We start from the raw sequence: 13,322 nt of genomic DNA on the forward strand, positions 1-13,322 counted from the left end.
GGGTTCATCTTCCAATTAGAAGTTTAAAAACCTGCACTGTGGGGGCCTGGGGCTTTATCTTTAATTCAGTGCTAAGTCTTAATTTTAGGCTGAATCGGTGAGGAAATATTAAAACTGATAAAGAAAGAGTTCAGTAATGTAGGTCAGGTGCTTTGATGTCTATGAAGTATAATTATTCTATATTTTAAAAATCCTCGTTATCTCTCCACTTCATTCCAACTTCCTAAAGAATAAAGCTCTGAACTGCACATAAACTGTACAGTAAGCAATCCTTCCCCAAGCATGCGGGTGGATAAACCACGGAAGATACAGCTGAGTCTCCAGCATCATGTGGCCTGCCAGTCACACACAAGTGCTGACCCTTCCTCGTGCTCTGGAGAAGGGTGCAAATGCTGATTCTGCATGGAGAGCAAGATCAAGGCTTTGGGGGGGCATCCCTTAGATGCTAGACAAGGGATGCCAGAGCCACCATCTTAGCCACCTCCTTGCTCTCAAATCATCATGAACTACAGGCATACCCCGCTTAACGTTGCCCCGCTTAACGTTGCCTCACTATAACGTACATGCTCCATCCGTCCCCATACCCCGCTTAACGTTCGCGCGCTTCGCAATAAGGTATACTTTATTGGCATGACGCCGCTGCCATCTAGTGGTGATTGCATGCACTACAAGTGAAGACAATTGCTTCACTTAACATTTATTTTCGCTTTAAGTATACTCTCCGGTCCCATTGCGAACATTAAAGCTGGGTATACCTGTACAGAGCACAGCAGGCTCTCCTAGGTGACTAGGAGGAATTACCAACTACTTGGGCCTTCCCCTGATTTCAGAGACTGGCCACCAGCCATGTCAGCAGGAAACTTCCCCAAACCGTAACAGAAACAAACCATTTAGCTCTCTGGATCACAACCACCCATCCCCTATGGAGTTTAAACCAGGAAATTATCTGTCCATGACAAGAAGGGAATTTATAACAAATCCTTCCATCCAAAATCATAGATTCGTAGAGTTGGAAGGGGCCTATAAGGCCATCCAGTCCAACCCCCTGCTCAATGCAGGAATCCAAATCAAAGCATTGCCGACAGATGGCTGTCCAATCAACCTTCTCCAACCCAGAACACAACACCAAGGGATTATGACCTGCCAAATATTTACGGGCAGATATCCACTAGGATGGGCGTCTCTTGGGCAGGGAGATGATGAAATCTCAAGCTGCCCCACACCATGGGGCCTCAACATGAATAAAGGTTAACAATGTTAAACAAGCCAGGCAAGCCTTGCAAACTCGTCCTTACTGCTGCCAACTTGTTTACTGCACAGATTGACCCTCTATAGAGCCCAAATGGCACCCCCACAATACAAAATACTAACGTCCTTGAAGTAAGCACAGACAGGCATATGCAAAAGGCATGGTGGGAAGCTGGCTCTCTAGCACATCAGACGCAATCGGTGCTGCTGGCCATGGCGCTGATAGAATTCCATGCTTGTTGCTCTTGCCTCACCATCTTGCCTCTCACATCCCCTAAGCGGCTTGAATGACAACTTCTCTTGTGCCTCCTCCCTGGTAGGTTGTCTCTCTGAAAACTCACACAAAGACTGAGCTTCGCAGTCCCCCACCTACAGATGGCCAGGCAGTGAGATGGAGAGGCTTAAGCAACAGCTGCCTCCGCTTATCACGTGCACGAGTGATCCTTTAAGCCAGAGATGAGGCATGCCTCTGGACCTCCAGACATTGCTGGACTTCAACTCCCATCTCCCTTGATCACTGGCCATGCTGGATGAGTTGGAGCCCAACATCATCTTGGGGGGGGGGGCAAGAAGCTCCTTAGCCCTGCTGTACACTGACCCGTCATCCCCCTAAATGCATTCACAGTCAGCCCACAGCAGCTAGACAGTATTCACTCCACAGGAGATTCCCTCTGCTGTTGCTTCTTCCAAACTGCTATCCTCGCTGCTACTGAGATGGAAACAAGAAGGGGGTTTCTTGGTGCCCTGAACCACAGCACGGCAATAATACTTTGGACAGACACTTGCAGCCACTGCACCGCACCTGTCATAAAAAGCAAAGCCCTTGGAGTAAAGCTGCAGAGATGCAAGAGCTAGCAAAAACCAATGGCAACGACAAGCTCTCTTTGAAGAAGTGGCTGAGAAGCCCCAACTGTGTGAAAGACAAGCCTGAAGGCCTGGGTGAACTCCCACAGCAGAAGCGGGTTAGCCACGAAGACAGCAGCAGACCAAAGTTTGCAGCAGAAAGATGAAGCAATTAAGGCTCTCTCGTTTCCTCCCTTGATTACCCTCCAGGTTTTATTCCTGTCAGTGACTCTCCCAACCAACAGACGGTAAATGTGGGAGTTTCACCTGCTCGTGCATTTGCAAGCCCAGGACTGCTGCTGAATCAAACCAGTCTCTTGAGGATATTAGCACTTACATAAACTCAGCCCCTTCAAAGTGGGACTACTAGATCAGCTTCGTTGCCAGGAGACTGCACAACATTTTCCAAGTCCTTCCACGCCATCTAAGTGCCTCTGAATGCCAGTTGCTAGGGATCATAAGGAGGTGGAGGTCTACTGCCCTCATGTCTTGCCTGCGGGCATCCCAGAAGCAGCATCTGGTTCATAGAATAGTAGAGTTGGAAGGGGCCTATAAGGCCATCAAGTCCAACCCCCTGCTCAATGTAGGAATCCAAATCAAAGCATTCCTGACAGATGGCTGTCCAGCTGCCTCTTTAATGTCTCCAGTGTCGGAGAGCCCACCACCTCTCTAGGTTATTGGTTGCATTGTCATACCGCTCTCACAGTTAGGAAGTTTTTCCTGATGTCCAGTCGAAATCTGGCTTCCTGCAACTTGAGCCCATTATTCCTTGTCCTGCACTCTGGGATGATTGAGAAGAGATCCTGGCCCTCCTCTATGTGACAACCTTTCGTGTACTTGAAGAGTGCTATCCTATCTCCCCTCAGTTTTCTCTTCTGTAGGCTAAACATGCCCAGTTCTTTCAGTCTCTCTTCATAGGGCTTTGTTTCCAGTCCCCTGATCATCCTTGTTGCCCTCCTCTGAACCTGTTCCAGTTTGTCTGCATCCTTCTTGAAGTGCGGAGACCAGAACTGGATGCAGTATTCAAGATGAGGCCAGTGCTGAATAGAGGGGAACTAGTACTTCATGCGATTTGGAAACTATACTTCTGTTAATGCAGCCTAATATAGCATTTGCCTTTTTTGCAGCCACACAGATATAACCATTTGCCATTCCTCAATACTGCCAGCCACGCTATATCTCCTGGGGCGCCCTCTTTCTAGTAACTGTCCACTTAATCCCAACTGCCAGACTTTCTTTGTTTCTTTCTACCATATTGACTTGTTACAGGCATACTGTGGTGTCCTTCCCTGGCTCTCCCTGTCAGGTTCCCACCTGCTTGTGGCTACTGCCTTTCACTAGGCAACACCACCAGTCACGTCCTATAACCAATACTCCCAGAGACTTTGCCTGAGTCTCTCTCTAGCTGGTTACTTTTGTGACTGCGTGCTTATGCTGTTCCCAACCCCCTTGTATCTTTATAGATAACGCATACAACTCTGGGTTGCTCTGGATACTTGACTTGTTACAATTCCTCCCTTCACCGCTGCCACCATTAGATACTGTTTCTGTTCAGCCTTGGTAATTACCTAGCCCTCCCTTCTGGTCTGTATATCCCCCAGCCAAGGATCAGGCCTTTGGTAAACCAAATAAGTATTTATTAAATATCAGAAATAGCAAGATTAGTTTTAGAATGTTTCACAAGCGTATGGTTTCATCTATTCCTGTTTTGTACTTGACTTATTATTAATCAGAACTCTAACTCCCTCTTTCTCCACACTCCTGACCTCCACCCTCAAACACCTCTTTCTCCACACTCCCAACATCCACCACCCAGATTCAACTGTCATTCTTCCATTTATACTCTCAGCCATCCAAACACTCAGCCAATCATCCAGCATTCTACTGCTCATGTACTCCCCCCTCCTCTTTCACTCCACTTACCATATGTCTTCTATACAAACAGCACTTACCATATTTACACTATAACCAGGAACATCACACATACCCCGCTTAACGTCGCTTCACTTAACGTCACCTCATTATAACGTACATGCTCCATACGTCCCCATATCCCGCTTAACATACACTTTATTGGCATGACACCTAGTGGTGATTGCATGCAGTACAAGTGAAGACAATTGCTTCACTTAACATTTATTTTCGCTTTAAGTATACTCTCCGGTCCCATTGCAAACGTTAAAGCGGGGTATGCCTGTATATGTGTATTTACTAAATGGACATACACTTCTTTATGTGCTTTGGGGAGTTCAAGCTGTTAGCAATACAATAAAAGCAGAACAATAAAAGTAAAAATAGTCCTAATAAAAACCTGAGACACCAATGAATGACAAAATCAACCAAGAACAGCGACAAAAAGCAGACCCTAACAAAGCCAAGAGAATTAACAACCAAAAGCACATCAAAGCAGAAGCATCTCAACCTGCTTGCGAAAAGCCAGAAGAGATGGAGGGAACAGATGAGACCCTCTGCAGCCCTGGAGGAGCCGCAGAGATGGCCCTACTCCTCGTGGAGGCCAAGAAGGGTGTTCCCCACTGATCTCATGTTCCATGTGGGAGTAGGTGCTTCCAGGAAGGGCTTTGCAGGGCAAAACCGGTACTTTGAATTGGGCCCTGAAACATCTTTCAAGCATCTATTCTTTCAAAGGCCTTTGGCAAAAGTTTCCAAAGAGCAGGATATGGAAGATCACTCAGCTGAAGGGGTGGGGGGAAGAAGTGGACAGATGTGGGGATTTGTGGAGATTATGGCATCAGATGATGAAACTGAGGTTATCCTACTTTGGACACATCATGAGAAGACATGATTCACTAGAAAAGGCAACAATGCTGGGAAAAACACAAGGGAGTAGAAAAAGAGGAAGGCCAAACAAGAGATGGATTGATTCCGTAAAGGAAGCCACAGACCTGAACTTACAAGATCTGAACAGGGTGGTTCATGACAGATGCTCTTGGAGGTCACTGATTCATAGGGTCGCCATAAGTCATAGTCGACTTGGAGGCACATAACAACAACAACAACAACAAATGGCATCAGAAGAGGAGGAGAGCCTTACCACTCCCAACATATTCAGGTCTTGGAGACCTTGTCTAAGAATATTCAATTTACCAGAAGTGCCCACAACAACGACATGCTACGCCCACCTCTACACAGCAGATCTTATTTATGTATTTATTGCATTTGTACCGTCCCATAGTTGAAGCTCTCTGGGAGGTTTACAACAATTAAAAACAGATATACAAATTTAAAAACACATTTTTAAAAACACATTTAAAAACACATGCTAAAATGCCTGGGAGAAGAGGAAAGTCTTCACCTGGCGCCGAAAAGATAACAGTGCTGGCGTCAGGTGTGCCTCGTCAGGAAAGTCATTCCATAATTCTTCCATATGAGTCACCCAGGTGACCATAAAAATGCCATCATAATGGATCTCCCAAACACCATCAAGAAACATCCCCAACCCTAAGGCCGTAACAGGAGACTCAGCACCACAAGCTGAGTGAATCTGAAAACAGCCCCAACCTGCTTGTGCACCTGCATGCTTCTAGCCCTGGGGAAGGGCTTAGCTCAGTGGTTAGAGCACCTGCTTTGAATGCAAAGGTTCCAGATCCAATCCCCGGCGGCATCTCCACAGAGGGCTGGGAGGGACCTGTGAGGCGTCCTTCCCTGGCTCTCCCTGTCAGGTTCCTACCTGCTCGTGGTTACTGCCTGTCTCTAGGCACCACCAGGGACTCCACCAGTCCGGACCGCTCTCTCTTATGGTTTCTCTCCCCGCTCTAGCACAGATCTCAACAGATCCCCCTGCTAGGCAACCACCAGTAACGTCCCAATACTAGTATTCCCAGAGACTCTGAATACTGGTATTGTTATTCTCTTCACCACTGCCACCATTTGTTACAGTTCCCCTTCAGCCTTGGTCATTACCTTACCCTCCCTTCTGGTCTGTGAAACCCCAGCCAAGGATCAGGCCTTTGGTAAACCAAATTAAGTATTTATTAAAGATAACAAAGCTAACAAGATTAACAAGATTTCTTCTTAAGGCACATAAGCATATGGTTTTACTCAATACTAATCCGAACTCCACCTCCCTCCTTCTCCACTCTCTCCTGGCAAACAACTCTCTAAACCCCACCAAGCAACCCACTCTTTCTCTTCTCCCCCCCAGATTCCACTCTCACTCTTCCTTTTATACATTCAGCCATTTTAAACACTCAGCCAATCATCTAGCATTCTACTGCCCATTCACTCCCCCTCCTCTTTCACTACTTACCATATATCTTCTAAACAACCAACACTTACCATATATACATTAATATAGGAACATCACAGGACCCCCGTCTGAAATCCTGGCGAGCCGTTGCCAGGTCAGAGTACTTAATATTGAACCAGATGGGCCAACGGTCTGACTCACTTTGAGGCAGTATTCCACTTTTCTAAAAATGACGGATTGATTGAGAAACATGTGAAGCAGCAGGTCCATCTCCCTGGGCACTTTGCTAGTAAGTCAGCCTGCCCCAAATGGGCAAAATGCAAAACACTTTCATGTTCCCGCCTGGCCTCTTTGAGTCCGTGCACTATTATTTTCAAACCAGCGAATTGCAAAGGGAAGTTGAGATGCTTTCTGGCATTTGTGCATTAATGACTGTAGTCAGTAAGTACAACCAGGAACTTCAATTACAGCTGAGTGAAGGAGGGTTGAGACTGCTGTGGTATAAAAGCACATTTGAAACAACTCCTTAAAAAATGGGGGGGGGGTCACAGTTAAATTAGGACTGATCCTGGCTGGCTTATTCAGCAAAGAATTACATCCAAGCTGAGCTTTCCTATATAAAGAGCGTATGCGCAGAGAGAGAGAGAGAGAGAATTCTGGCTTCACCAAGTGCCTGACTGGACAAAAACTCTATGAAACAGCCTCCCCACAAGCTAGTGTCCCCCAGATGTTTTGGACTACAACTCCCATCAGCACAGCTGCATGATGCTGGGGGTGATGGGTGTGGCAGTTCAAAACACCTGGCAGGCATCAGCTTGGGGAAAGGCTGCTCTCCAAGTTCCCTGTTCTGCCTCCAAGCCTCTGCATGCATCGACATTTTTAGGCCATTCCTCAAAGCAATTTACAGCTTTATTAACTCAAAAGTCAATCATCACGCAAACTACAGCATAAACATGCAAACAGAATGATTGAAGAAGCTAGAGCAGCAGAGTCCAGCTACCCTGCTGGAACATTACAGGTCCAGTTCTGCCTGGGCATGACGAGACGGCCCTGGTTCTCTGGGCAAATGCCAGTCCAGAAAAAGCTACTGGCAGCCATTATCAACTGTGCCCAGAGTTCCCCAGACCCCACCCGCTTGCAGTCTATAGGTGTTCCCTTCCCTCAGGAAACATGGAATGATGCTGCATTTTCTCTTTGCATCTTTGTGTTAAGCAAGACGTGAAGAGTTTCATCATTTCCACTTCCAAAGGTAACAGCCTCTCCTCACGGCAATGCAATTGCTAAATATTTTAAGCAACTTGGTTGCTCTCTTCTGAATTCTCTCCGTTTTGTTTTTAGCTGGGCCCGGCAGCAGCAGTGCCTGCACCTGTGAGTTCCACACATGGTGGAAACCAAGAAAAGCTTGGCTAGGGTTCAAATCCCCATTCAGCCATGAAACGTTCTGGGTGACCTTGGGCTAGTCACATTCTCTCAGAGTAACCTACCTCACAGGGTTTGTGTGAGGATAAAATGGAGAGGGACCATGTACGCCACATACAGTTCCTTGGAGGAAAGATGGGCTAGAAATGTAATAAGTCAATAAATCTTGCTACGGATCCCTCTGCTTTTGTGAACCCTGGAGGCCTGGGAGACACACCCAAGCCTATGGACACAACTCAATTTCCCTTTCAGTGCTTAGCCAACTGCTCTTAAGAACAAGGCTCTTTGGTGTGTGCACCCTGCAGCTCAACGGATATACTCTGTTATTGCAAAGTAAGGAACATGGTCTTTAATCCCATAGCAACAAACGTGAAACAGTATTGTATGGAATAGCAAAAAAGTCATAGGACAGAAAATTAACAAAGAACTGATATGCACAGATTTATCTGGTCTGCCAAGATAGGAGAATTTGTAGAGGCAGGTGCCTCAAGCTGAACATGAACATCAGTAACTGGGAAGTCTTGGCTCATGAACGTCCCAAATGGAGGTCAGCTATTATCAAAGGTGCCGTGGACTTCGAAGAAGCACAAATACAGGGCGAACAGGACAAACGAGCTAAGCGGAAGGCACGTCAAGCAAATCCTCATCGCGACCATCTTCCATCTGGAAACCTATGTCCTCACTGTGGGAGGCTGTGCGGATCCAGAATTGGCCTCCACAGCCACTTACGGACCCACCATTAAAGACCTTACCCTGGAAGGCAATCTTACTCGGCCACGAGTGATTGCCAGTGAATGAATGAAATAAATGTTAAAGCAATTAAAAGAGGGAATTTGCAACTCCCATTCTGCAGCTTTTTGTAAGATGTAGACTGCACCTGCATTACAACTTAGTTCAGAAAGTTAGCAGATCACTTCCTCAGAGCTGATAAGGAAACAGCCGCAGCAGCATACACAGGGTTACCTCTGGAGAACAGTCAAAGGCTTTCCAAGATGGTTCTACTTTACCAGCAGCAAGAAAGACACAATCCATTTGTGTCTCCTTAACGAGCCTGGTTATTGACAGGTAATTCTTTCCTGATTCTCATTCCAGGTGGATTCACTTTCTATTTACCCAGAAAGCCCTATTAATATAATATTAATTAACCTGGATAGAAGTGTTGGAAACTTTATTAAGTACAATGTGCAGACTATGGAGATATTCATACAACTATATCAATAGTTAATGCATGTAAATCCAGCGTGTGCACACGCACACACACAAAGAGAGACTATAATACCAGATGGAGCTATAAATAAGGATTTTTAAAGTGGTGAAATGTATATTATTTTAAAATAATACAGTACATGGATTTTTACAGCCTTATGTATACTATGTGACATACATATGCATTTGTTATGTTGAACTGTACACGAGATGCGCACCAGTGGCTCCTCACAGGCACCTGAAACTCCAGGGCAGACAGGGAACGGTTTCTGGCCAGCCTGTTGCCTTAGAATACTTGAAACCAGAAGACACACAAGGCTAGATTTGTTCATTTTGCTTGCCACATACAACAGCTGTGATGCCGGCTGCTGACAAACACAGCAGAGTGAAATCCACACTCTGGCTTGCCTGCCTGAGCTCCAACCACATCTGGTGCGAACAGATGCAGATCCTAGCCAAATGTTCACAGCTTTTAAGTCCTGATTTGACCCAAGGCTGGTTACAGTTCATTTGCAACAGAGCTAGAGAGGAGATCACCCAAAGGTGGAAATTTTTATGATGTTTTAAAGTGTTTTTAGCATTTTCTGTTTCCCACCCTGGGCTCCTTCTGGGAGGAAGGGCGGGATATAAATCAAATCATAAATAAATAAAATAAAATTCACATTCTAACCCATGCACCTTTGCATTCCAAGGGTGTCCCATGGCCCATAAGGAGAAGGTATCCGCATTTCCCTGTGCATTCACAAGCATGTGCCAAGCCTTTATGGTGTTTGATGCATAATGTAGGATGCACACACAGAAGCATTGAGAGTGTGTGTCTCGTCACAAGTGGGGGACTGTCAAGGGACTCCTATCCATGCTACAAGAGCATGGCTGCACTTCCAGATTCCAGTTTGGGTCCAATGGTTTCAGGAACGGACCCTATCCCACCAGGTCCATTAGCAAAACCAAGCTGCCACTTCAGCTGGAACCTGTGCTTCTAGCTCACATTTGAGGTGTGTCATAATTCACTATCTCTAACAGCTCTAAAATGGGTGCAATTGAGGGTAAGCAGTATATCTGTGGGGGTTCCCAAAACAAAGGTGAGGGGCAACTTTGGTCCTCCATATGTTGCTTAAGGACAACATGTCATTCTTGGCCATCAGCCATGCTTGCTGGGGCTGCTGGGAGCAACATCTGGAGAGCAAAAGGTTCCCCACCCTTGTCCTAGAAGATGCAAAGTGATGCATCTTATCAATGCTGTTCCATGGAGAGGCATCCTCTTTGCAAACAAGGTGACTGTTAGAAGTGTGGCAAGAGCAACTCCCATTTGGTTCTTTTTGCCTGCCTGAGGGGAGATAGAGAGAGGGTCCTCCAGCTGCCTTTACCTGATGCTCCTCTACCTGTCTTCCTTCCATTGTAAACTGATACTCTCAGGGAGCTGACCTCAGTTCCAAGCTCTCCTTCCTGCTTCTCCATCCAACTGAAGGAGAGAAGGCATTCTGTCTTTGTTCCCTCTCTCCTCTAGCATGGGGTGAATGTCCAAGCCTGGCTGTTGTGCCTCCAACTTATTTAGCTAGCTAGAAAGACAGAACTTGTTCATTAATGACCTAGAATTAGGAGTGAGCAGTGAAGTGGCCAAGTTTGCTGACGATACTAAATTGTTCAGGGTTGTTAAAACAAAAAGGGATTGCGAAGAGCTCCAAAAAGACCTCTCCAAACTGAGTGAATGGGCGGAAAAATGGCAAATGCAATTCAATATAAACAAGTGTAAAATTATGCATATTGGAGCAAAAAATCTTCATTTCACATATACACTCATGGGGTCTGAACTGGCGGTGACCAACCAGGAGAGAGACCTCGGGGTTGTAGTGGACAGCACGATGAAAATGTTGACCCAGTGTGCGGCAGCTGTGAAAAAGGCAAATTCCATGCTAGCGATAATTAGGAAAGGTATTGAAAATAAAACAGTCGATATCATAATGCCGTTGTATAAATCTATGGTGCGGCCGCATTTGGAATACTGTGTACAGTTCTGGTCGCCTCATCTCAAAAAGGATATTATAGAGTTGGAAAAGGTTCAGAAGAGGGCAACCAGAATGATCAAGGGGATGGAGCGACTCCCTTACGAGGAAAGGTTGCAGCGTTTGGGGCTTTTTAGTTTAGAGAAAAGGCGGGTCAGAGGAGACATGATAGAAGTGTATAAAATTATGCATGGCATTGAGAAAGTGGATAGAGAAAAGTTCTTCTCCCCCTCTCATAATACTAGAACTCGTGGACATTCCAAGAAGCTGAATGTTGGAAGATTCAGGACAGACAAAAGGAAGTACTTCTTTACTCAGCGCATAGTTAAACTATGGAATTTGCTCCCACAAGATGCAGTAATGGCCACCAGCTTGGATGGCTTTCAAAGAAGATTAGACAAATTCATGGAGGACAGGGCTATCAATGGCTACTAGCCGTGATGGCTGTGCTGTGCCAACCTAGTCAGAGGCAGCATGCTTCTGAAAACCAGTTGCTGGAAGCCTCAGGAGGGGAGAGTGTTCTTGCACTCGGGTCCTGCTTGCGGGCTTCCCCCAGGCACCTGGTTGGCCACTGTGAGAACAGGATGCTGGACTAGATGGGCCACTGGCCTGATCCAGCAGGCTCTTCTTATGTTCTTATGTTAACTATATATTTTTATAAATAAAGTAACTTTTCTTATTTTATGAAGTCTAACGTCTCGGTGATTTGAACGCAGGGTAAAAGCCTGCTCCTTTCAGGTAAATCACATAACACACGTGGCTTAATGCGAGTTGAGAGACCAAGAGCATCAAGATGGCCACAAGTACTGCACCCCTGCACCATGGTATCAACAAGTTATGCCTGCCATCAACTCTAGCAAGTCCTTGCGTGCGCCTCTCCAGCCACATTTGCAGAGCTGGCTCTGGCAGGGTGTCTCTCTTGGACAAGTAAAGCAACCTTCAAACACAGACAGGAAGAAATGAAGCACTCTGTCAGGCCTACCTCTTGAAACTGAAGCCGCACTTTATTAATGGCTCGGATCCAGAGGGCTCTTGCTGGGAGAATGGGCAGAAGCACGTTTTCATCAAGGTCACTTGCAGAAAAGAAAAAGGGGGAAAATGAATGCTGGAGACCTCATGAAACTTAAAGTGCTACAATAAATTGAATTTTTAAAAATTGTGGGAACACAAACTGAAAACGGTTGGCCCCAGGAGATCCAGAATGGGCAGCAAAAGAGAGAGAATGATTAGGTTCAACAGTACGGAGAAAGCACAAAGGTGAGACAAACAGGGATGACTATTGTACAGCAGACCCTGTAAGGAATGCGCCCCACTGCCCACAAGATGTGAGCGAAAGTAATGACGTTTCCCCTTCCCTTTCCGACAGCAGAAACTACAGAATTACCTGAGACCAGGTATCAACCAAGTGATTTCAAGTTCAACCACAGGAAACCTGGGGTACATGTGCACCACCTACCTGGTGTCTGGCGCCTTTGTGGCAACTTCTTTGGGCTTCTCCACTTCAGGAGGTAGTTGAGATGTGGCATGCTTTTTCACTTTCCCCTCTCTGTCCGGCCCCTCCTCTCCTTTGCTGTGCGTTTCCTGGACCTCACGCTGCTCACCATACAAGGCAGGGCCCTCCCTCTGGTAAGGAGCAGCAGACGACAGCAATGCCACCCCTTCCGTGAGCTCGTCTTCATGTTCAGAGGTGGGGGCACTCCCATGAGATTGGTCCAGCTCGCTCAGCTGAGAGCTTCCCTGACTGACGTTACAGGAGGAGCCAAACTTACTGCTGCTGCCAGGACTATGAGAGAGCAAGACACTGGTAAGTCAAAGGGTAGTGGCAGCCAGGAAACAACACCACACGCACACACACACACAGCCCTAGCTGCACAAGGCCAATGGATCTAATGTAAGTGAGCCAAGGTCTCTTGCACAGCACACCTACTGTTCACAATTGCCTGTCACACTGAGTCTGCCGCCTCTGGGCCCTAATAATACATCACTGAGAAACCCAGAACGTGAACTGCTATGCAGCCTTTATAGCCCACAGCAAAATTAGGAATGGCTGTGAAGATTTCATGCTGCCACAGCAGAGAGTTGCACATTGAACCTCTAAGCTGCTACACCTAACACATTCTTACAACATTTCTTACTATTGTATCAACTACACGTGGATTCTGCAACGTGAGGGTTTCATCTTCGCTGCCTTTCCATATGCGCACATTTTAAAGAAGTTGCAGTGGTTGCAAAAGGATCCTGTTGCAGCTGCCATCTACAATAAGCAGCCTTGCTTTTCAGCACAACATGGACCCTTTTTGTTGTTGTTTTTGAAGCATCTGATTATTATAAGGTTGGAGCTATTGCACCAGGAGCTGTTAATTCAACAAGACGCCCACATACACTCTCTCTCCATT

The 13,322-nt window shown here is 46.3% G+C and overlaps 1 protein-coding gene across 2 annotated transcripts in view; it reads right to left on the bottom strand.

Moving 5' to 3' along the window:
• Nucleotides 1–13,322, bottom strand: part of UNC13B (unc-13 homolog B) — a 285,289-nt gene that overhangs the window by 131,581 nt on the left and 140,386 nt on the right. For both annotated transcript variants that reach the window (XM_061612817.1, XM_061612815.1), the window contains exons 9-10: nucleotides 12,383–12,709; nucleotides 11,909–11,999 (exon numbers count right to left, since the gene is read on the bottom strand). In XM_061612817.1, the coding sequence (XP_061468801.1) occupies nucleotides 11,909–11,999; nucleotides 12,383–12,709 (418 nt within the window). The remainder of the gene's footprint in view (nucleotides 1–11,908; nucleotides 12,000–12,382; nucleotides 12,710–13,322) is intronic.

Source organism: Rhineura floridana, chromosome 1 (genome assembly GCF_030035675.1).
Source record: "Rhineura floridana isolate rRhiFlo1 chromosome 1, rRhiFlo1.hap2, whole genome shotgun sequence".
Classification (NCBI taxonomy): Eukaryota; Metazoa; Chordata; class Lepidosauria; order Squamata; family Rhineuridae; genus Rhineura; species Rhineura floridana.